This window comes from Musca autumnalis, unplaced genomic scaffold (assembly GCF_047663935.1).
Source record: "Musca autumnalis isolate F117 unplaced genomic scaffold, ASM4766393v1 scaffold_3, whole genome shotgun sequence".
Lineage (NCBI taxonomy): Eukaryota > Metazoa > Arthropoda > Insecta > Diptera > Muscidae > Musca > Musca autumnalis.
In genome coordinates, this window is record NW_027411866.1 from 146,175,435 (window position 1) to 146,201,339 (window position 25,905).

A 25,905-nucleotide genomic window follows, 5' to 3' on the forward strand; every position below is an offset into this window, starting at 1 on the left:
CTCAAAAATATTCTTTAAAAAATCCACGTTTGTGGTTTTGATATTCCCTCAAAAATATTCTTTAAAAAATCCACGTTTGTGGCTTTGATATTCCCTCAAAAATATTCTTTAAAAAATCCACGTTTGTGGTTTTGATATTCCCTCAAAAATATTCTTTAAAAAATCCACGTTTGTGGTTTTGATATTCCCTCAAAAATATTGTTTAAAAAAATCCACGTTTGTGGTTGATATATTCCCTCAAAAATATTGTTTAAAAAATCCACGTTTGTGGTTGATATATTCCCTCAAAAATATTCTTTAAAAAATCCACGTTTGTGGTTGTGATATTCCCTCAAAAATATTCTTTAAAAAATCCACGTTTGTGGTTGTGATATTCCCTCAAAAATATTCTTTAAAAAATCCACGTTAGTGGTTGTGATATTCCCTATAAAATATTCTATAAAAAATCCACGTTTGTGGTTGTGATATTCCCTATAAAATATTCTTTAAAAAATCCACGTTTGTGGTTGTGATATTCCCTCAAAAATATTCTTTAAAAAATCCACGTTAGTGGTTGATATATTCCCCAAAAATATTCTTTAAAAAATCCACGTTTGTGGTTGTGATATTCCCTCAAAAATATTCTTTAAAAAATCCACGTTAGTGGTTGTGATATTCCCTATAAAATATTCTATAAAAAATCCACGTTTGTGGTTGTGATATTCCCTATAAAATATTCTTTAAAAAATCCACGTTAGTGGTTGTGATATTCCCTATAAAATATTCTTTAAAAAATCCACGTTTGTGGTTGTGATATTCCCTCAAAAATATTCTTTAAAAAATCCACGTTTGTGGTTGTGATATTGCCTCAAAAATATTCTTTAAAAAATCCACGTTTGTGGTTGTGATATTGCCTCAAAAATATTCTTTAAAAAATCCACGTAGTGATATTCCCTCAAAAATATTCTTTAAAAAATCCACGTTTGTGGTTGTGATATTGCCTCAAAAATATTCTTTAAAAAATCCACGTTTGTGGTTGTGATATTGCCTCAAAAATATTCTTTAAAAATCCACGTTTGTGGTTGTGATATTCCCTCAAAAATATTCCTTCAAAAATCCACGTTTGTGGTTGATATATTCCCTCAAAAATGTTTTCTTAAAAAAATCCACGTTTGTGGTTGTGATATTCCTTCAAAAATCCACGTTTGTGGTTGATATATTCCCTCAAAAATATTCTTTAAAAAATCCACGTTTGTGGTTGTGATATTCCTTCAAAAATCCACGTTTGTGGTTGTGATATTCCCTCAAAAATATTGTTTAAAAAATCCACGTTTGTGGTTGTGATATTCCCTCAAAAATATTGTTTAAAAAATCCACGTTTGTGGTTGTGATATTCCCTCAAAAATATTGTTTAAAAAATCCACGTTTGTGGTTGTGATATTCCCTCAAAAATATTGTTTAAAAAATCCACGTTTGTGGTTGTGATATTCCCTCAAAAATTTTCTTTAAAAAATCCACGTTTGTGGTTGTGATATTTTCTCGTAAATATTCTTTAAAAAATCCACGTTTGTGGTTGTGATATTCCCTCAAAAATATTCTTTAAAAAATCCACGTTTGTGCTTGTGATATTCCCTCAAAAATATTCTTTAAAAAATCCACGTTTGTGGTTGTGATGTTTCCTCAAAAATATTCTTTAAAAAATCCACGTTTGTGGTTGTGATATTCCCTCAAAAATATTCTTTAAAAAATCCACGTTTGTGGTTGCGATATTCCCTCAAAAATATTGTTTAAAAAATCCACGTTTGTGGTTGTGATATTCCCTCAAAAATATTGTTTAAAAAATCCACGTGTGTGGTTGTGATATTCCCTCAAAAACATTCTTTAAAAAAATCCACGTTTGTGGTTGTGATATTCCCTCAAAAATATTGTTTAAAAAATCCACGTTTGTGGTTGTGATATTCCCTCAAAAATATTCGTTAAAAAATCCACGTTTGTGGTTGTGATATTCCCTCAAAAATATTCTTTAAAAAATCCACGTAGTGATATTCCCTCAAAAATATTCTTTAAAAAATCCACGTTTGTGGTTGTGATATTGCCTCAAAAATATTCTTTAAAAAATCCACGTTTGTGGTTGTGATATTGCCTCAAAAATATTCTTTAAAAATTCACGTTAGTGGTTGTGATATTCCCTATAAAATATTCTATAAAAAATCCACGTTTGTGGTTGTGATATTCCCTATAAAATATTCTTTAAAAAATCCACGTTAGTGGTTGTGATATTCCCTATAAAATATTCTTTAAAAATCCACGTTTGTGGTTGTGATATTCCCTATAAAATATTCTTTAAAAAATCCACGTTAGTGGTTGTGATATTCCCTATAAAATATTCTTTAAAAATCCACGTTTGTGGTTGTGATATTCCCTATAAAATATTCTTTAAAAAATCCACGTTAGTGGTTGTGATATTCCCTATAAAATATTCTTTAAAAATCCACGTTTGTGGTTGTGATATTCCCTATAAAATATTCTTTAAAAAATCCACGTTTGTGGTTGTGATATTCCCTCAAAAATTTTCTTTAAAAAATCCACGTTTGTGGTTGTGATATTTTCTCGTAAATATTCTTTAAAAAATCCACGTTTGTGGTTGTGATATTCCCTCAAAAATATTCTTTAAAAAATCCACGTTTGTGGTTGTGATATTCCCTCAAAAATATTCTTTAAAAAATCCACGTTTGTGGTTGTGATGTTTCCTCAAAAATATTCTTTAAAAAATCCACGTTTGTGGTTGTGATATTCCCTCAAAAATATTCTTTAAAAAATCCACGTTTGTGGTTGCGATATTCCCTCAAAAATATTGTTTAAAAAATCCACGTTTGTGGTTGTGATATTGCCTCAAAAATATTGTTTAAAAAATCCACGTTTGTGGTTGTGATATTCCCTCAAAAATATTGTTTAAAAAATCCACGTGTGTGGTTGTGATATTCCCTCAAAAACATTCTTTAAAAAAATCCACGTTTGTGGTTGTGATATTCCCTCAAAAATATTGTTTAAAAAATCCACGTTTGTGGTTGTGATATTCCCTCAAAAATATTCGTTAAAAAATCCACGTTTGTGGTTGTGATATTCCCTCAAAAATATTCTTTAAAAAATCCACGTAGTGATATTCCCTCAAAAATATTCTTTAAAAAATCCACGTTTGTGGTTGTGATATTGCCTCAAAAATATTCTTTAAAAAATCCACGTTTGTGGTTGTGATATTGCCTCAAAAATATTCTTTAAAAATTCACGTTAGTGGTTGTGATATTCCCTATAAAATATTCTATAAAAAATCCACGTTTGTGGTTGTGATATTCCCTATAAAATATTCTTTAAAAAATCCACGTTAGTGGTTGTGATATTCCCTATAAAATATTCTTTAAAAATCCACGTTTGTGGTTGTGATATTCCCTATAAAATATTCTTTAAAAAATCCACGTTAGTGGTTGTGATATTCCCTATAAAATATTCTTTAAAAATCCACGTTTGTGGTTGTGATATTCCCTATAAAATATTCTTTAAAAAATCCACGTTAGTGGTTGTGATATTCCCTATAAAATATTCTTTAAAAATCCACGTTTGTGGTTGTGATATTCCCTATAAAATATTCTTTAAAAAATCCACGTTTGTGGTTGTGATATTCCCTCAAAAATTTTCTTTAAAAAATCCACGTTTGTGGTTGTGATATTTTCTCGTAAATATTCTTTAAAAAATCCACGTTTGTGGTTGTGATATTCCCTCAAAAATATTCTTTAAAAAATCCACGTTTGTGGTTGTGATATTCCCTCAAAAATATTCTTTAAAAAATCCACGTTTGTGGTTGTGATGTTTCCTCAAAAATATTCTTTAAAAAATCCACGTTTGTGGTTGTGATATTCCCTCAAAAATATTCTTTAAAAAATCCACGTTTGTGGTTGCGATATTCCCTCAAAAATATTGTTTAAAAAATCCACGTTTGTGGTTGTGATATTCCCTCAAAAATATTGTTTAAAAAATCCACGTGTGTGGTTGTGATATTCCCTCAAAAACATTCTTTAAAAAAATCCACGTTTGTGGTTGTGATATTCCCTCAAAAATATTGTTTAAAAAATCCACGTTTGTGGTTGTGATATTCCCTCAAAAATATTGTTTAAAAAATCCACGTTTGTGGTTGTGATATTCCCTCAAAAATATTGTTTAAAAAATCCACGTGTGTGGTTGTGATATTCCCTCAAAAACATTCTTTAAAAAAATCCACGTTTGTGGTTGTGATATTCCCTCAAAAATATTGTTTAAAAAATCCACGTTTGTGGTTGTGATATTCCCTCAAAAATATTCTTTAAAAAATCCACGTTTGTGGTTGTGATATTCCCTCAAAAATATTCTTTAAAAAATCCACGTAGTGATATTCCCTCAAAAATATTCTTTAAAAAATCCACGTAGTGATATTCCCTCAAAAATATTCTTTAAAAAATCCACGTTTGTGGTTGTGATATTGCCTCAAAAATATTCTTTAAAAAATCCACGTTTGTGGTTGTGATATTGCCTCAAAAATATTCTTTAAAAATCCACGTTAGTGGTTGTGATATTCCCTATAAAATATTCTATAAAAAATCCACGTTTGTGGTTGTGATATTCCCTATAAAATATTCTTTAAAAAAATCCACGTTTGTGGTTGTGATATTCCCTCAAAAATATTCTTTAAAAAATCCACGTTAGTGGTTGATATATTCCCTCAAAAATATTCTTTAAAAAATCCACGTTAGTGGTTGTGATATTCCCTATAAAATATTCTATAAAAAATCCACGTTTGTGGTTGTGATATTCCCTATAAAATATTCTTTAAAAAATCCACGTTTGTGGTTGTGATATTCCCTATAAAATATTCTTTAAAAATCCACGTTTGTGGTTGTGATATTCCCTATAAAATATTCTTTAAAAAATCCACGTTTGTGGTTGTGATATTCCCTCAAAAATATTCTTTAAAAAATCCACGTTAGTGGTTGATATATTCCCCAAAAATATTCTTTAAAAAATCCACGTTTGTGGTTGTGATATTCCCTCAAAAATATTCTTTAAAAAATCCACGTTTGTGGTTGTGATATTCCCTCAAAAATATTCTTTAAAAAATCCACGTTAGTGGTTGATATATTCCCCAAAAATATTCTTTAAAAAATCCACGTTTGTGGTTGTGATATTCCCTCAAAAATATTCTTTAAAAAATCCACGTTTCTGGTTGTGATATTCGCTCAAAAATGTTCTTAAAAAATCCACGTTTGTGGTTGTGATATTCCATCAAAAATATTGTTTAAAAAATCCACGTTTGTGGTTGTGATATTCCCTCAAAAATATTGTTTAAAAGATCCACGTTTGTGGTTGTGATATTCCCTCAAAAATATTGTTTAAAAAATCCACGTTTGTGGTTGTGATATTCCCTCAAAAATATTGTTTAAAAAATCCACGTTTGTGGTTGTGATATTCCCTCAAAAATATTCTTTAAAAAATCCACGTTTGTGGTTTTGATATTCCCTCAAAAATATTGTTTAAAAAATCCGCGTTTGTGTTTGTGATATTCCCTCAAAAATATTGTTTAAAAATTCCCTCAAAAATATTGTTTAAAAAAATCCACGTTTGTGGTTGTGATATTCCCTCAAAAATATTGTTTAAAAAAATCCACGTTTGTGGTTGTGATATTCCCTCAAAAATATTGTTTAAAAAAATCCACGTTTGTGGTTGTGATATTCCCTCAAAAATATTGTTTAAAAAAATCCACGTTTGTGGTTGTGATATTCCCTCAAAAATATTGTTTAAAAAATCCACGTTTGTGGTTGTGCTGTTCCCTCAAAAATATTCTTTAAAAAATCCAGGTTTGTGGTTGTGGTATTCCCTGAAAAATATTCTTTAAAAAATCCAAGTTTATAGGCCTGATATTCCCTCAAAAATATTGTTTAAAAAATCCACGTTTGTGGTTGTGCTGTTCCCTCAAAAATATTCTTTAAAAAATCCAGGTTTGTGGTTGTGGTATTCCCTGAAAAATATTCTTTAAAAAATCCAAGTTTATAGGCCTGATATTCCCTCAAAAATATTGTTTAAAAAATCCACGTTTGTGGTTGTGATATTCCCTCAAAAATATTCTTTAAAAAATCCACGTTTGTGGTTGTGATATTCCCTCAAAAATATTCTTTAAAAACTCCACGTTTGTGGTTGTGATATTCCCTCAAAAATATTCTTTAAAAAATCCACGTTTGTGGTTGTGATATTCCCTCAAAAATATTGTTTAAAAAATCCACGTTTGTGGTTGTGATATTCCCTCAAAAATATTGTTTAAAAAATCCACGTTTGTGGTTGTGATATTCCCTCAAAAATATTGTTTAAAAAATCCACGTTTGTGGTTGTGATATTCCCTCAAAAATATTGTTTAAAAAATCCACGTTTGTGGTTGTGATATTCCCTCAAAAATATTCTTTAAAAAATCCACGTTTGTGGTTGTGATATTCCCTCAAAAATATTCTTTAAAAACTCCACGTTTGTGGTTGTGATATTCCCTCAAAAATATTCTTTAAAAAATCCACGTTTGTGGTTGTGATATTCCCTCAAAAATATTGTTTAAAAAATCCACGTTTGTGGTTGTGATATTCCCTCAAAAATATTGTTTAAAAAATCCACGTTTGTGGTTGTGATATTCCCTCAAAAATATTGTTTAAAAAATCCACGTTTGTGGTTGTGATATTCCCTCAAAAATATTGTTTAAAAAATCCACGTTTGTGGTTGTGATATTCCCTCAAAAATATTGTTTAAAAAATCCACGTTTGTGGTTGTGATATTCCCTCAAAAATATTCTTTAATAAATCCACGATTGTGGTTGTGATATTCCCTCAAAAATATTGTTTAAAAAATCCACGTTTGTGGTTGTGATATTCCCTCAAAAATATTCTTTAATAAATCCACGATTGTGGTTGTGATATTCCCTCAAAAATATTGTTTAAAAAATCCACGTTTGTGGTTGTGATATTCCCTCAAAAATATTCTTTAAAAAATCCACGTTTGTGGTTGTGATATTCCCTCAAAAATATTGTTTAAAAAATCCACGTTTGTGGTTGTGATATTCCCTCAAAAATATTGTTTAAAAAATCCACGTTTGTGGTTGTGATATTCCCTCAAAAATATTGTTTAAAAAATCCACGTTTGTGGTTGTGATATTCCCTCAAAAATATTGTTTAAAAAATCCACGTTTGTGGTTGTGATATTCCCTCAAAAATATTCTTTAAAAAATCCACGTTTGTGGTTGTGATATTCCCTCAAAAATATTCTTTAAAAACTCCACGTTTGTGGTTGTGATATTCCCTCAAAAATATTCTTTAAAAAATCCACGTTTGTGGTTGTGATATTCCCTCAAAAATATTGTTTAAAAAATCCACGTTTGTGGTTGTGATATTCCCTCAAAAATATTGTTTAAAAAATCCACGTTTGTGGTTGTGATATTCCCTCAAAAATATTGTTTAAAAAATCCACGTTTGTGGTTGTGATATTCCCTCAAAAATATTGTTTAAAAAATCCACGTTTGTGGTTGTGATATTCCCTCAAAAATATTGTTTAAAAAATCCACGTTTGTGGTTGTGATATTCCCTCAAAAATATTCTTTAATAAATCCACGATTGTGGTTGTGATATTCCCTCAAAAATATTGTTTAAAAAATCCACGTTTGTGGTTGTGATATTCCCTCAAAAATATTCTTTAATAAATCCACGATTGTGGTTGTGATATTCCCTCAAAAATATTGTTTAAAAAATCCACGTTTGTGGTTGTGATATTCCCTCAAAAATATTCTTTAAAAAATCCACGTTTGTGGTTGTGATATTCCCTCAAAAATATTGTTTAAAAAATCCACGTTTGTGGTTGTGGTGTTCCCTCAAAAATATTGTTTAAAAAATCCACGTTTGTGGTTGTGATATTCCCTCAAAAATATTGTTTAAAAAATCCACGTTTGTGGTTGTGATATTCCCTCAAAAATATTGTTTAAAAAATCCACGTTTGTGGTTGTGATATTCCCTCAAAAATATTGTTTAAAAAATCCACGTTTGTGGTTGTGATATTCCCTCAAAAATATTGTTTAAAAAATCCACGTTTGTGGTTGTGATATTCCCTCAAAAATATTGTTTAAAAAATCCACGTTTGTGGTTGTGATATTCCCTCAAAAATATTCTTTAATAAATCCACGATTGTGGTTGTGATATTCCCTCAAAAATATTGTTTAAAAAATCCACGTTTGTGGTTGTGATATTCCCTCAAAAATATTCTTTAATAAATCCACGATTGTGGTTGTGATATTCCCTCAAAAATATTGTTTAAAAAATCCACGTTTGTGGTTGTGATATTCCCTCAAAAATATTCTTTAAAAAATCCACGTTTGTGTTTGTGATATTCCCTCAAAAATATTCTTTAAAAAATCCACGTTTTTGGCTGTGATATTCCCTCAAAAATATTCAGCCTTATCATGAACGGCAATTCCCCGTGAATTTTTTCCCTTTCCCCCTTGGGCTTATCATGGAGAAGGTCGGAAGGGAAAAAATCCGCCAAGTGTGAAAAATAGCTATCACAATCGAAAGGGAGAGCGAAAAATGTTTGTGAAAAAATTCGCAAATAAATTGATGGGGAATTGGGCAAAAATATTAATAAAAACATCATATTTTGCAATATTTAAAACAAAAATGACTTTAAACACGCTTCTTAAATACAATGCTACAATTTTAATGCATTTAATTATTGATAAAATAGGTATTTTTCTATGAAACTCAATTTTTATTTCCACATGAATAGGCTCGAATGCAAAGTAAACAAAAAATGCGCGCACACACACATGAAAGCACCACACAGATTTACTGTGTAGAGTTGCCAAATTTGTTGTTATCGCTTAATTTTTTTATGGGAAAGCAAAAAATGTGTATGTCCCACGAACATTCCCAAACAGCCCACAGAAAACTACAGCATGGCAACACTAAAAGTTATCTAAGGTTTTATCTTTATTGTTTATCTCTTTTTCGCCTTTTTTCCATCTCCCCCATGGATCACGATAAGGCGAAAAGGTGAAAGGGAAAATTGTTTCACTTGCGAAATTTTTCACTAGTGAAAATCCATGATAAGGCTGATGGTTTAAAAAATCCACGTTTGTGGTTGTGATATTCCCTCAAAAATATTCTTTAAAAATCCACGTTTGTGGTTGTGATATTCCCTCAAAAATATTCTTTAAAAATCCACGTTTGTGGTTGTGATATTGCCTCAAAATATTCTTTAAAAATCCACGTTTGTGGTTGTGATATTGCCTCAAAATATTCTTTAAAAAATCCACGTTTGTGGTTGTGATATTCCCTTAAAAGTATTCTTTAAAAAATCCACGTTTGTGGTTGTGATATTCCATCAAAAATATTCTTTAAACAATCCACGTTTGTGGCTGGGATATTTTTTCGTAAATATTCTTTAAAAAATCCACGTTTGTGGTTGTGATATTCCCTCAGAAATATTGTTTAAAAAATCCATGTTTGTGGTTGTGATATTCCCTCAAAAATATGGTTTAAAAAATCCATGTTTGTGGTTGTGATATTCCCTCAAAAATATTGTTTAAAAAATCCACGTTTGTGGTTGTAATATTCCCTCAAAAATATTGTTTAAAAAATCCACGTTTGTGGTTGTGATATTCCCTCAAAAATATTGTTTAAAAAATCCACGTTTGTGGTTGTGATATTCCCTCAAAAATATTCTTTAAAAAATCCACGTTTGTGGTTGTGATATTCCCTCAAAAATATTGTTTAAAAAATCCACGTTTGTGGTTGTGATATTCCCTCAAAAATATTGTTTAAAAAATCCACGTTTGTGGTTGTGATATTCCCTCAAAAATATTGTTTAAAAAATCCACGTTTGTGGTTGTGATATTCCCTCAAAAATATTGTTTAAAAAATCCACGTTTGTGGTTGTGATATTCCCTCAAAAATATTGTTTAAAAAATCCACGTTTGTGGTTGTGATATTCCCTCAAAAATATTGTTTAAAAAATCCACGTTTGTGGTTGTGATATTCCCTCAAAAATATTGTTTAAAAAATCCACGTTTGTGGTTGTGATATTCCCTCAAAAATATTCTTTAAAAAATCCACGTTTGTGGTTGTGATATTCCCTCAAAAATATTGTTTAAAAAATCCACGTTTGTGGTTGTGATATTCCCTCAAAAATATTCTTTAAAAAATCCACGTTTGTGGTTGTGATATTCCCTCAAAAATATTGTTTAAAAAATCCACGTTTGTGGTTGTGATATTCCCTCAAAAATATTGTTTAAAAAATCCACGTTTGTGGTTGTGATATTCCCTCAAAAATATTGTTTAAAAAATCCACGTTTGTGGTTGTGATATTCCCTCAAAAATATTGTTTAAAAAATCCACGTTTGTGGTTGTGATATTCCCTCAAAAATATTGTTTAAAAAATCCACGTTTGTGGTTGTGATATTCCCTCAAAAATATTGTTTAAAAAATCCACGTTTGTGGTTGTGATATTCCCTCAAAAATATGGTTTAAAAAATCCATGTTTGTGGTTGTGATATTCCCTCAAAAATATTGTTTAAAAAATCCACGTTTGTGGTTGTGATATTCCCTCAAAAATATTGTTTAAAAAATCCACGTTTGTGGTTGTGATATTCCCTCAAAAATATGGTTTAAAAAATCCATGTTTGTGGTTGTGATATTCCCTCAAAAATATTGTTTAAAAAATCCACGTTTGTGGTTGTGATATTCCCTCAAAAATATTCTTTAAAAAATCCACGTTTGTGGTTGTGATATTCCCTCAAAAATATTGTTTAAAAAATCCACGTTTGTGGTTGTGATATTCCCTCAAAAATATTCTTTAAAAAATCCACGTTTGTGGTTGTGATATTCCCTCAAAAATATTGTTTAAAAAATCCACGTTTGTGGTTGTGATATTCCCTCAAAAATATTGTTTAAAAAATCCACGTTTGTGGTTGTGATATTCCCTCAAAAATATTGTTTAAAAAATCCACGTTTGTGGTTGTGATATTCCCTCAAAAATATTGTTTAAAAAATCCACGTTTGTGGTTGTGATATTCCCTCAAAAATATTGTTTAAAAAATCCACGTTTGTGGTTGTGATATTCCCTCAAAAATATTGTTTAAAAAATCCACGTTTGTGGTTGTGATATTCCCTCAAAAATATGGTTTAAAAAATCCATGTTTGTGGTTGTGATATTCCCTCAAAAATATTGTTTAAAAAATCCACGTTTGTGGTTGTGATATTCCCTCAAAAATATTCTTTAAAAAATCCACGTTTGTGGTTGTGATATTCCCTCAAAAATATTCTTTAAAAAATCCACGTTTGTGGTTGTGATATTCCCTCAAAAATATTCTTTAAAAAATCCACGTTTGTGGTTGTGATATTCCCTCAAAAATATTCTTTAAAAAAATCCACGTTTGTGGTTGTGATATTCCCTCAAAAATATTGTTTAAAAAATCCACGTTTGTGGTTGTGATATTCCCTCAAAAATATTGTTTAAAAAATCCATGTTTGTGGTTGTGATATTCCCTCAAAAATATGGTTTAAAAAATCCATGTTTGTGGTTGTGATATTCCCTCAAAAATATTGTTTAAAAAATCCATGTTTGTGGTTGTGATATTCCCTCAAAAATATGGTTTAAAAAATCCATGTTTGTGGTTGTGATATTTCCTAAAAAATATTCTTTAAAAAATCCACGTTTGTGGTTGTGATATTCCCTCAAAAATATTCTTTAAAAAATCCACGTTTGTGGTTGTGATATTCCCTCAAAAATATTGTTTAAAAAATCCACGTTTGTGGTTGTGATATTCCCTCAAAAATATTGTTTAAAAAATCCACGTTTGTGGTTGTGATATTCCCTCAAAAATATTGTTTAAAAAATCCATGTTTGTGGTTGTGATATTCCCTCAAAAATATGGTTTAAAAAATCCATGTTTGTGGTTGTGATATTCCCTCAAAAATATTCTTTAAAAAATCCACGTTTGTGGTTGTGATATTCCCTCAAAAATATTCTTTAAAAAATCCACGTTTGTGGTTGTGATATTCCCTCAAAAATATTCTTTAAAAAAATCCACGTTTGTGGTTGTGATATTCCCTCAAAAATATTGTTTAAAAAATCCACGTTTGTGGTTGTGATATTCCCTCAAAAATATTGTTTAAAAAATCCATGTTTGTGGTTGTGATATTCCCTCAAAAATATGGTTTAAAAAATCCATGTTTGTGGTTGTGATATTTCCTCAAAAATATTCTTTAAAAAATCCACGTTTGTGGTTGTGATATTCCCTCAAAAATATTCTTTAAAAAAATCCACGGTTGTGGTTGTGATATTCCCTCAAAAATATTGTTTAAAAAATCCACGTTTGTGGTTGTGATATTCCCTCAAAAATATTCTTTAAAAAATCCACGTTTGTGGTTGTGATATTCCCTCAAAAATATTCTTTAAAAAAATCCACGGTTGTGGTTGTGATATTCCCTCAAAAATATTGTTTAAAAAATCCACGTTTGTGGTTGTGATATTCCCTCAAAAATATTCTTTAAAAAATCCACGTTTGTGGTTGTGATATTCCCTCAAAAATATTGTTTAAAAAATCCATGTTTGTGGTTGTGATATTCCCTCAAAAATATGGTTTAAAAAATCCATGTTTGTGGTTGTGATATTCCCTCAAAAATATTGTTTAAAAAATCCACGTTTGTGGTTGTGATATTCCCTCAAAAATATTGTTTAAAAAATCCATGTTTGTGGTTGTGATATTCCCTCAAAAATATTGTTTAAAAAATCCACGTTTGTGGTTGTGATATTCCCTCAAAAATATTGTTTAAAAAATCCATGTTTGTGGTTGTGATATTCCCTCAAAAATATTGTTTAAAAAATCCACGTTTGTGGTTGTGATATTCCCTCAAAAATATTCTTTAAAAAATCCACGTTTGTGGTTGTGATATTCCCTCAAAAATATTGTTTAAAAAATCCACGTTTGTGGTTGTGATATTCCCTCAAAAATATTGTTTAAAAAATCCACGTTTGTGGTTGTGATATTCCCTCAAAAATATTGTTTAAAAAATCCACGTTTGTGGTTGTGATATTCCCTCAAAAATATTGTTTAAAAAATCCACGTTTGTGGTTGTGATATTCCCTCAAAAATATTGTTTAAAAAATCCACGTTTGTGGTTGTGATATTCCCTCAAAAATATTGTTTAAAAAATCCACGTTTGTGGTTGTGATATTCCCTCAAAAATATTGTTTAAAAAATCCACGTTTGTGGTTGTGATATTCCCTCAAAAATATTGTTTAAAAAATCCACGTTTGTGGTTGTGATATTCCCTCAAAAATATTGTTTAAAAAATCCACGTTTGTGGTTGTGATATTCCCTCAAAAATATTCTTTAAAAAATCCACGTTTGTGGTTGTGATGTTCCCTCAAAAATATTGTTTAAAAAATCCACGTTTGTGGTTGTGATATTCCCTCAAAAATATTGTTTAAAAAATCCACGTTTGTGGTTGTGATATTCCCTCAAAAATATTGTTTAAAAAATCCACGTTTGTGGTTGTGATATTCCCTCAAAAATATTGTTTAAAAAATCCACGTTTGTGGTTGTGATATTCCCTCAAAAATATTGTTTAAAAAATCCACGTTTGTGGTTGTGATATTCCCTCAAAAATATTGTTTAAAAAATCCACGTTTGTGGTTGTGATATTCCCTCAAAAATATTGTTTAAAAAATCCACGTTTGTGGTTGTGATATTCCCTCAAAAATATTGTTTAAAAAATCCACGTTTGTGGTTGTGATATTCCCTCAAAAATATTGTTTAAAAAATCCACGTTTGTGGTTGTGATATTCCCTCAAAAATATTCTTTAAAAAATCCACGTTTGTGGTTGTGATGTTCCCTCAAAAATATTGTTTAAAAAATCCACGTTTGTGGTTGTGATATTCCCTCAAAAATATTGTTTAAAAAATCCACGTTTGTGGTTGTGATATTCCCTCAAAAATATTGTTTAAAAAATCCACGTTTGTGGTTGTGATATTCCCTCAAAAATATTGTTTAAAAAATCCACGTTTGTGGTTGTGATATTCCCTCAAAAATATTGTTTAAAAAATCCACGTTTGTGTTTGTGATATTTTATCGTAAATATTCTTTAAAAAATCCACGTTTGTGGTTGTGATATTCCCTCAAAAATATTGTTTAAAATATCCACGTTTGTGGTTGTGATATTCCCTCAAAAATATTGTTTAAAAAAATCCACGTTTGTGGTTGTGATATTCCCTCAAAAATATTGTTTAAAAAATCCACGTTTGTGGATATTCTTTAAAAAATCCACGTTTGTGGTTGTGATATTCCCTCTAAAATATTGTTTAAAAAATCCACGTTTGTGGTTGTGATATTCCCTCAAAAATATTGTTTAAAAAATCCACGTTTGTGGTTGTGATATTCCCTCAAAAATATTCTTTAAAAAATCCACGTTTCTGATTGTGATATTCCCTCAAAAATATTCTTTAAAAAATCCACGTTTGTGGTTGTGATATTCCTTCAAAGATATTCTTTAAAAAATCCACATTTGTGGTTGTGATATTCCCTCAAAAGTATTCTTTAAAAAATCCACGTTTGTGGTTGTGATATTCCCTCGTAAATATTCTTTAAAAATCCACGTTTGTGGTTGTGATATTCCCTCAAAAATATTGTTTAAAAAAAAAAATATTCCCTCAAAAATATCGTTTAAAAAATCCAAGTTTGTGGTTGTGATATTCACTCAAAAATATTCTTTAGAAACGTTTGTAGCCCTGATAGCCCTTAAAAAGTGTACATTAATAGCCCGGATAGACCTTTGTCGGAATAAGAAACAATTTAATTTAATTTTTGATTATATTTATTACATTTAAATATAAAAACTATATTTATCTACTATATATGTACATTATCATCATTTGTTTTTTTGTATCTTCTTAAATAAAAAATCGTTAATAATTGTTAAAAAACTACTTAGGAATTATCTCAGTATATAAAACATAAAACTATGATTTTAGAACGATTTTAATTTTAGTTTAAATATATATTTTACTAACTACAAATAATTTACAAATATTTTAGCTGGCTGGTTTCTTTTTCTGCACAGTTTTTTACATTATTTACATATTTCTATTTAAGTAGAAGTGAAAATTTTACAATTTATTGTGTTTGGACTAGATAAATTGGTGTGTGTGTGTGTGTGAATTGCTGCATTCTTAACAGGAAATTTAATTAAATTATTAAAAAATACTTTAAATTGATGGGATCAATATAAACTTAAGTTTTAACAAAGAATGGAAAGCATTACATTTTGTTTTATATATAAAACATAAACTAAAAATACTATATATTCTTCTGTTTTTTTTTTCATAAATCAAAATTTTATTTTTTTGTTTGCAAAATAACTAAGTTTTCAGGCGTAACATGGAAATCAAAATATTTTATTTGTAATTCAAAATCATTGAATTGTAATTATCCAAATTTAAAATTCAAATCAAAATCTCTGGAATTCTAATTAAATGTTTTGAATTGCAAATAAAATATTTTGATTCTCAAATACTCCTAAAAATTCTAAAGAGTTTTTTTTTGTAAAAAAATAAAATGCATCTATTTAGAAAAATAATTGATGAACAAAAAAAAGACCTTTTGTCAAAAAGTCATTCCCCTTTACTTTTTGATTGCTTTAAGGGTGAAATATTTTGCTTTTCCCGTTATTCCGCGAGAAAATTCAAATTTATTTCAATCTCTTTTCAATTCTCTCTCCCAAGGGATTAAGTTTCTTTAGTTAATGTATTCGTTTACATGTGAACTGTTGACGAGGTATCACTGTTGGCTGTTGTTGTTGATGTCGTCGACGCCGTTGATGACGATGTTGTTGTCGTCGTTGCATTTGGTTTATCCTGTGTCTCCTGCTCATCTTTGCACTGTTCCATATCAATAACTAGGCAGTCATATGGTGGGGGTGGTATGTCGAACTTTACCACACTATCATAGCTGGGTGGCAGTGAATCTACAATTCGCAGTATATCGTTTTGGGAATTGATCTGTAAGGAGGAAAAGAAAGGAGGGAAATAAATAATTGAATAACATTCTTAAAAAAATCCACGTTTAGGGATAGGGACATCTTTGAAAAATATTCTTTAAAAAATCCCCGTTTAAGTAACGGGAAGTCTTTAAAAAATCCACGTTTAGGTAACGGGAAGTCTTTGAAAAATATTCTTTAAAAAATCCACGTTTAGGGAACGGGAAGTCTTTGAAAAATATTCTTTAAAAAATCCACGTTTAGGTAACGGGAAGTCTTTGAAAAATATTCTTTAAAAAATCCACGTTTAGGTAACGGGAAGTCTTTGAAAAATATCCTTTAAAAATCCAAGTTTAGGTAACGGGAAGTCTTTGAAAAATATTGTTTAAAAAATCCACGTTTAAGGATCGGGAAGTCTTTGAAAAATATTCTTTAAAAAATCCACGTTTAGGTAACGGGAAGTCTATGAAAAATATTGTTTAAAAAATCCACGTTTAGGTAACGCGAAGTCTTTGAAAAATATTCTTTAAAAAATCCACGTTTAGGTAACGGGAAGTCTTTGAAAAATATTCTTTAAAAAATCCACGTTAAGGTAAGGGGAAGTCTTTGAAAAATAGTCTTTAAAAAAATCCACGTTTAGGTAACGGGTAGTCTTTGAAAAATATTCTTTAAAAAATCCACGTTAAAGTAAGGGGAAGTCTTTGAAAAATATTCTTTAAAAAATCCACGTTTAGGTAACGGGAAGTCTTTGAAAAATATTCTTTAAAAAATCCACGTTTAGGTAACGGGAAGTCTTTGAAAAATATTCTTTAAAAAATCCACGTTTAGGTAACGGGAAGTCTTTGAAAAATATTCTTTAAAAAATCCACGTTTAGTTAAGGGGATGTCTTTGAAAAATATTCTTTAAAAAATCCACGTTTAGGTAACGGGAAGTCTTTGAAAAATATTGTTTAAAAATCCACGTTTAGGTAACGGGAAGTCTTTGAAAAATATTCTTTAAAAAATCCAAGTTTAGGTAACGGGAAGTCTTTGAAAAAAATTCTTTAAAAAATCCAAGTTTAGGTAACGGGAAGTCTTTGAAAAAATTCTTTAAAAAATCCACGTTTAGGTAACGTGAAGTCTTTGAAAAATATTCTTTAAAAAATCCACGTTTAGGTAACGGGAAGTCTTTGAAAAATATTCTTTAAAAAATCCACGTTTAGGTAACGGGAAGTCTTTGAAAAATATTCTTTAAAAAATTCACGTTTATGTAAAGGGAAGTCTTTGAAAAATATTCTTTAAAAAATCCACGTTTAGGTAACGGGAAGTCTTTGAAAAATATTCTTTAAAACATCCACGTTTAGGTAACGGGAAGTCTTTGGAAAATATTCTTTAAAAAATCCACGTTTAGGCAACGGGAAGTCTTTGAAAAATATTCTTTAAAAAATCCACGTTTAGGTAACGGGAAGTCTTTGAAAAATACTCTTTAAAAAATCCACGTTAAGGTAACGGGAAGTCTTTCAAAAATATTCTTTAAAAAATCCACGTTTAGGTAAAGGGAAGTCTTTGAAAAATATTCTTTAAAAAGTCCACGTTTAGGTAACGGGAAGTCTTTGAAAAATATTCTTTAAAAAATCCACGTTTAGGTAACGGGAAGTCTTTGAAAAATATTCTGTAAAAAATCCACGTTTAGGTAACGGGAAGTCTTTGAAAAATATTGTTTAAAAATCCACGTTTAGGTAACGGGAAGTCTTTGAAAAATATTCTTTAAAAAATCCAAGTTTAGGTAACGGGAAGTCTTTGAAAAAAATTCTTTAAAAAATCCAAGTTTAGGTAACGGGAAGTCTTTGAAAAAATTCTTTAAAAAATCCACGTTTAGGTAACGTGAAGTCTTTGAAAAATATTCTTTAAAAAATCCACGTTTAGGTAACGGGAAGTCTTTGAAAAATATTCTTTAAAAAATCCACGTTTAGGTAACGGGAAGTCTTTGAAAAATATTCTTTAAAAAATTCACGTTTATGTAAAGGGAAGTCTTTGAAAAATATTCTTTAAAAAATCCACGTTTAGGTAACGGGAAGTCTTTGAAAAATATTCTTTAAAACATCCACGTTTAGGTAACGGGAAGTCTTTGGAAAATATTCTTTAAAAAATCCACGTTTAGGCAACGGGAAGTCTTTGAAAAATATTCTTTAAAAAATCCACGTTTAGGTAACGGGAAGTCTTTGAAAAATACTCTTTAAAAAATCCACGTTAAGGTAACGGGAAGTCTTTCAAAAATATTCTTTAAAAAATCCACGTTTAGGTAAAGGGAAGTCTTTGAAAAATATTCTTTAAAAAGTCCACGTTTAGGTAACGGGAAGTCTTTGAAAAATATTCTTTAAAAAATCCACGTTTAGGTAACGGGAAGTCTTTGAAAAATATTCTTAAAAAATCCACGTTTAGGCAACGGGAAGTCTTTGAAAAATATTCTTTAAAAAATCCACGCTTAGGTAACGGGAAGTCTTTGAAAAATATTCTTTAAAAAATCCACGTTTAGGTAACGGGAAGTCTTTGAAAAATATTCTGTAAAAAATCCACGTTTAGGTAACGGGAAGTCTTTGAAAAATATTGTTTAAAAATCCACGTTTAGGTAACGGGAAGTCTTTGAAAAATATTCTTTAAAAAATCCAAGTTTAGGTAACGGGAAGTCTTTGAAAAAAATTCTTTAAAAAATCCAAGTTTAGGTAACGGGAAGTCTTTGAAAAAATTCTTTAAAAAATCCACGTTTAGGTAACGTGAAGTCTTTGAAAAATATTCTTTAAAAAATCCACGTTTAGGTAACGGGAAGTCTTTGAAAAATATTCTTTAAAAAATCCACGTTTAGGTAACGGGAAGTCTTTGAAAAATATTCTTTAAAAAATTCACGTTTATGTAAAGGGAAGTCTTTGAAAAATATTCTTTAAAAAATCCACGTTTAGGTAACGGGAAGTCTTTGAAAAATATTCTTTAAAACATCCACGTTTAGGTAACGGGAAGTCTTTGGAAAATATTCTTTAAAAAATCCACGTTTAGGCAACGGGAAGTCTTTGAAAAATATTCTTTAAAAAATCCACGTTTAGGTAACGGGAAGTCTTTGAAAAATACTCTTTAAAAAATCCACGTTAAGGTAACGGGAAGTCTTTCAAAAATATTCTTTAAAAAATCCACGTTTAGGTAAAGGGAAGTCTTTGAAAAATATTCTTTAAAAAGTCCACGTTTAGGTAACGGGAAGTCTTTGAAAAATATTCTTTAAAAAATCCACGTTTAGGTAACGGGAAGTCTTTGAAAAATATTCTTAAAAAATCCACGTTTAGGCAACGGGAAGTCTTTGAAAAATATTCTTTAAAAAATCCACGCTTAGGTAACGGGAAGTCTTTGAAAAATATTCTTTAAAAAATCCACGTTTAGGTAACGGGAAGTCTTTGAAAAATATTGTTAAAAATCCAAGTTTAGAGTTGTGAACGTTTTTGAAAAATGTTGTTTAAAAAATGCACGTTTAATTTTGTCAAAATGTCTATTGTCAACATTTCTTAGCTCTGATACTGGGGCGTATAAGTATTGCCAACACTTATACGTCATCACCGACTTTCGGTAAAACATTGCCTTATGAAATTTCACAGAGGACTGGATGACTTGATTTTTTTCGTTCTCTTCTTTCACTTTTTCCGCACACCTAATTCGACACCAAATATTATTTTTTAATTACTCTTCACTCTCAATTAACACTATTTACGTATGTATGTATTTATATATACTTACATGTGTTACACCTCTTCCATTTGTTGAGCTGCTGCTGCCTACACGATTGCCCGTCTCATCAATGGGTCCCGCCCATATGCATACCCCCATGCGATGCGTTACATAGCCACAAATAATTACACTAACAATTAGCATACCAATACCGAGGGCAAAGACAAGCCACCTACTCTCTGGACTATTGGCCATATCGTGCAGATTCTTTTCCAATTGCAGGGCACATAATATTAGTATGGGTACCGCAATCATGGCCACCAACAAATCAATAATTGGCCGCTGTTGATTCATTCTGTAAATGGTGGGTTGGGAGCTGGTAGAATCCTCTGAGGTGGCGTGCAATGTGGCACTGGTGTTGGTACTAGTGGTGATTGTGCTGCTGCCAGTGCGATTAACGCTTGTCAGTGTTACAGTACGTGCCTGGATTGTGTTGTGATTTTGCAGTACCATGCTGTAATGAACAAAAGTAGAAACAGAAACATGTAATGAGAACTATTAATATGGAAATCATCTTTTATTACGTCTACGATGTGTGTGTGAAGGGTGGTGATGGTGTGTGTGTCTGAGAGAGAGAGGTTGTTGTTTCCTTCTTAGAAAATAAAAATAGCAGATAAAACGTTTGTAATTAAAATGCAATTAATATTAACCCTAAAACGAACCTCCAAGGGGTCTTTGCAGGATATTTATAGCTCTGCACCTTAACATGAGATCCGTATGTCCCTTGCATTTGAAGATACTTTTACCAGAACCACATAAATTTACATTATTTATTTATTTTTTTAAATTAAATTCTTAAAGCGAATTGGACCAGCCAAAAATTTCTCTTCTAAGGGTTAACTAGGTTAAATGTTTGTCAAAGCTTAGCCCTGTGTTTGCTAATTACGTTGTGGCAAATTAAAGTTTTTGTCGTTAAGATCACGTTTAGTTATCACCTGAGCGCACTTTTGATCATTCATCATTTACACATATGGTTGTTTTTGCTGGCCCGGTTGTCTGTCTGTCTGCGTGCCTTGTGTTTCGTCTATTACAATTGTCATCATCGCCGCCATCATGTGAGTGAGGGCGTGGTAGTGAAAAAAAAAACCAAAACTTCTGGTCGGTCTTTATTTGCTTTGTAGAATGCGCAAATAATTAATTATTTGTTGATAATTTATTCATTGTTTGATTTCGTTTGTCTTTTATTGCCGCATTTGTTTATCCACAAAACAAACTCAAGAATTAATTTGAGACGTTTTTGTTGTTGTTGCAGTGTGTGCATTTAAATGATTTTGCAATTTGTTCTGTCGAGTGCCTGCCTGCCTTTGTTTTAATGTGGGAATTTTACCTCAAGTGGTTGGCTAGAGTGAGATTTGCTTTGATGGCGATTTTTGGCAAATTTTACGGAAATGTGTATTGATTGTTTTTTTTACGAGAAGAAGATTTAGAAGCAAATTTTCAAGAGATTGAATATCTCAAGTGTAGATGAATACAGTGTGCCTTAAGAGCACAATATAAACAATTAACAAAAATTATGAAGAAAGATGAATTTGAATCGATATATATGAGTGTGGATAATACACGTACACAATTATGTTGTTTTTTTTTTCTGACGAAAATCAGTCTTATAGTATTTTTATATATAACCGGATTTAACAAACCCACTGGGTTTCAAATGGCAATTCCTTTGCGTATACGTCGCAAAAGGCTATAATATAAGCATGGCCTAAGTTTATCAATTGGAAGATGATGTTTGATGGATTTTATATGTTCCCGATTTCTGTTCTTTTAAACAAAAGAGCTACAAGTTTGTCTCCGAGAGTTAATTAAAATTCTTAACGACGGTTTAGATGATATGAGCCTGACAACAAGACATTAAGCCTTTGTGGGTCCATAACCGCAAAAGTGCAAGTGATGGGGAAAAATGTCGACACTCATGCCATCTTTCTTTTTTTTTGATCTTCTATCATGCTTCGGTGTCAAAATAAGATCAACTTGTTCATGTCGCACAGTAATATCCAAGCTTTTAAATAGTTTTGCAATTTTTATATATCGGATTTTCTTTCATCTTTGAGTCTATTCTTCAAATTCCTACCCATGCGCACAATATTCAGGATTACATCTGGCACAATTTATATTCAACTTTTTACAGTTCCTTTGGTTCTCTTCACCATTTACATAACCGATTTACAAACGGTTAGAAGATATTTGTATACCCTCAAAGGGTATATACACTATGATACAACAAACAATGTGCCTCATCGAAATAACGGTTTTAGACCCCAAGTATGTTTGGACGATATTCGTTTCAGACAGTTTGCAGTCGATTAGCCATGTCCGTCCGTCTGTCTGGCTGGTGCGCACGATAACTCTCGAAGGAATCAACCGATTCGAACCAAATTTTGGGTATCGTAATATTTTGTCCAAACTTAGTCCATATCGGTTCACTCCTTCGGTTTCTAAATTTTTATGTAAAATGGTGTGAACGATAACTCTCGAAGGGAATTATCGCTTTGGTCCAAACTTTGCACATCATATTATTCCTTCCAGACATAGATAGGTTTCGAATATGGACAACATCGGTCCACTCCTTCGGGTACCTCCCACACAAAATTCGGATAAAGTGAAGTTTAAGAGCACCTCGCGGATCGTTTTGAATTTTTTTCAGTAGGCTGTCCTTGTGGCTCCCTTTACGACGTTACAAATTTTTTCGGGCGCAAGTCCATACTTCCTGAGATAAGGGCCTAAAAGCTCCAAGAAAAAGTTTCTGACGGCAGCCACCAAAATGGCAAATCCGGAAGATACTTCTCGCAGCGAGTTTCTGATTGATCCAAACTTTGCACATCGTATTATTCCTTCCAGACATAGATAGGGTTCGAAAATGGACTGTACCGGCCCACTCCTTCGGGTACCTCCCACACCAAATTATAGAGTGAAGTTTAAGAGCTCTTCTCGGATCGTTCTGAAATTTTTTTTCAGCAGGTTGTCCTTGCGACTCTCTTTACGTAGGTACAATTTTTTTCCGCGCAAGTCCTTACTTCCTGAGATATTGGCCTAAAAACTCCAAGAAACCCTGACGGCACAAACCAAAATGGCAAATCTGCAAGATAAATCTCGAAAGGAGTTTCTGATTGGTGCAGACTTTGCACAACGTATTATTTAATCCAGTCATGTATCAGGTTGGAATATGGACTATATCGGTCCACTCCTTCGGGTACCTCCCACACCAAATTCGTATAGAGTGCAGTTTAAGAGCTCTTCTCGGATCGTTCTGAACTTTTTTTTAACAGGTTGTCCTTACGGCTCCCTTTACGACGGTACAATTTTTTTTCGGGCGCAAGTCCATACTTCCTCAAAAAAAAGTTTCTGACGGCAGCCACCTAAAGACAAATCCGCAAGATACTTCTCGCAGGGTGTTTCTGATTGATCCAAACTTTGCACATCGTATTACTTCATCCATTCATGTATCAGGTTGGAACATGGACTATGTCGTACCACTCCTTCTGGTACGTCCCACACCAAATTCGTATAGAGTGAAGTTTCAGAGCTCTTTTCGGATCGTTCTGAAATTTTTTTCAGAAGGTTGTCCTTGCGACTCCCTTTACGTCGGTATATTTTTTTTCCGCGCAAGTCTATACTTCCTGAGATATTGACCTAATAACTCTAAGAAACCCAGACGGCACAAACCAAAATGGCAATTTGAGGAAAAGCGAATTTAAAGTTCCTCTTGGATCGTTTTGATTCTTTTTTTAGTAGGTTGTCCTATTGACCCCATTTACAACGGTACAATATTTTCCGGAGTAAGTCCATACTTCCTGAGATAATGGTCCAAAAGCTCAAAAAACCCTGCCAGCACAAACTAAAATTCTTATTGCGCAAGATAACTCTAGAACTTTTCAAAAATTTCTTCCAAACTTAGTTTAACGTTATTTAATATGTATTTCGAGTTGTCTAAAAATAGTTTGTATGCGTCGATGATTTGGTATTGCCCCACATTAGAGTACCTGCAGATTCCATGTATTTTTTAGCAAAATTGAGATTATTGTGTTTTTTTTTCAGTGGCTGAGGGTATATCTCGGTCAGCACAGCTGACTGATACTTTCTTACTTGTTTGCTTTAAGTTTTTTTTCTTCATCCATAGGAACTACCACACTAAGACGTTTCAACGACGCTTATATGCCGGCATTATCATATAATGTGCTGATCAATCTAACATACTCTATGGTAAAATTAGTAAGCAATCAGGAAAGATAGATTTGTAAATACTTCATTTTGGCAATGAACTTGCACCTGAATCTTTAAAATTACCTAAGCTAAAATCTTGTTTTTTTGGATATATGTATAAGGAAAGAAGCCAGCGGTAGCTTCCAGGGTATTGTGGCGTATAAGTGTTGATAATACTGATACGTAATGAGGTTCTTTGGGGAAGAAATTGAAGTTGAGCAAAATCAAGTAAAAACAAGTAAAAAAAGTATCAGTCGGCTTTGCCGACAGAGATTACCCTCAGCCTATGTGAATTGATCGAATATATTTCGGGTCTTTTCAGAATTTTGTGGCCATTTTGTACCTTTGAACTTGCCGACGATAATGTGGATTAGGATTAAAGTTTTGCGGAGGGGATACTTAAAGGAATATACGACATAGGAAGTGGATCTGATTTTGAGAGTCATATCTTTTTGATATATATTGGGCACACTAGTCATTTCAGTGGGTAATTGAGATAGCAGGTCTTAAAGTTAACCTATCCGAAATTTTGTGTGGGAGGTACCCGAGGTAGTGGACAAATATAGTCCATATTTAAACCTGATCTATATCTGGTAGACGAAGATTAACATGGGTAAAGTATGGACCAAATCGTTCACTCAATTCAAGAGTTATCGTGCGCACAATTTTTCTGAATATATTTGAACTTTTGTGGGGGAGGTATCTGAAGGAATGGACCGATTTGGATTATCTTCGAACGTAAACTATGTTTGGAAAAAATATTACGAAAGCCAAATTTTGGACTGAATCGGCAGATCCGTTCGAGAGTCACCATTACATACGGTGTCATAGGGGTTTTTCGCGGGGTTTAAGGCTACTTTCTCAGGAAGTATGGACTTCCTCTAGATGAACCTTGCACCGTCGTATAGGAGGCGGTGAATACAAGTTGCCGCAACAAAAATCAAAGCGATTCTAGACCAGGTTCTAAACCGAACTTTTCCGAAATTTTGTGTGGGAGGTACCCGAAGGAATGGACCAATCGAGTCCATATTGGAACCTTATCTAACCCTGTTAGAAAGTTTACGATATACAAAGTATGGACCAAATCGGTTACTTCCTTTAAGAGTTATCGTGCGCACAAATTTTCCGAACATTTCCGAACTTTAGTGGGGGAGGTACCGGAAGGAGTGGATCGATATAACCCATCTTCGAACTTAAACTAAGTTTGAACAAAATATTACGAAAGCCAAATTTTGGACCCAATCGGTTGATCCGTTCGAGAGATATCGTGCGCTCCAGCCAGCCAGACAGACAGACGGACATGGCTAAATCAACTCCAAATTGTCTGAAACACATTTCGTCCAAACATACTTGGGGTCTAAAACCATTATTTCGATTAGGTACATTTTGCCCGTATGAACGTGTATATCGTCACCTGAAAAATCGGTTCAGTAATTTTTTTTCTCTCAGCATTTATGCTAACGAGGGTTACGTCTTTGGGCATTTCAAGTGACGATATACCCTTTGAGGGTTACGTCTTTGGGCATTTCAAGTGACGATATACCCTCGTTAGCATAAATGCTGAGAGAAAAAAAATTACTGAACCGATTTTTCTGAAATTGTCAGGGAATGTACAGGGATGACCCCCAGTTAAAATGAGCTACAAATTTTATTGAATTTGGGAGGGGGGGGGGGTGTACTTCCCCTATACCCTATCTCTTTAAAAATGTTATATCTATGTATATAAATAAAAATCAAATGTCGTTCGTTGGTAATGGCATCAGTTGAGAACGGCTATACCAATTTGGATAATTTTTTTTGAAATGATCATCAGAACCCAACATAGGTTTTTATTGAAAGAAAATATTACCACGCCCACTTTTTTCAATTGTCAATTTAAATTTTTTCTACAAA

At 31.7% G+C, this 25,905-nt stretch overlaps 1 protein-coding gene across 9 annotated transcripts in view; it reads right to left on the reverse strand.

Moving 5' to 3' along the window:
* Positions 1 to 14,958: 14,958 nt before the first annotated feature.
* Positions 14,959 to 25,905, reverse strand: part of LOC141397880 (uncharacterized) — an 81,173-nt gene continuing 70,226 nt past the window's right edge. For all 9 annotated transcript variants that reach the window (XM_073974719.1, XM_073974713.1, XM_073974718.1 and 6 more), the window contains 2 exons: positions 19,819 to 20,263; positions 14,959 to 16,084 (listed from right to left, as the gene is read on the reverse strand). In XM_073974719.1, the coding sequence (XP_073830820.1) occupies positions 15,839 to 16,084; positions 19,819 to 20,262 (690 nt within the window). In that variant the 5' untranslated portion in view covers position 20,263 and the 3' untranslated portion in view covers positions 14,959 to 15,838. The remainder of the gene's footprint in view (positions 16,085 to 19,818; positions 20,264 to 25,905) is intronic.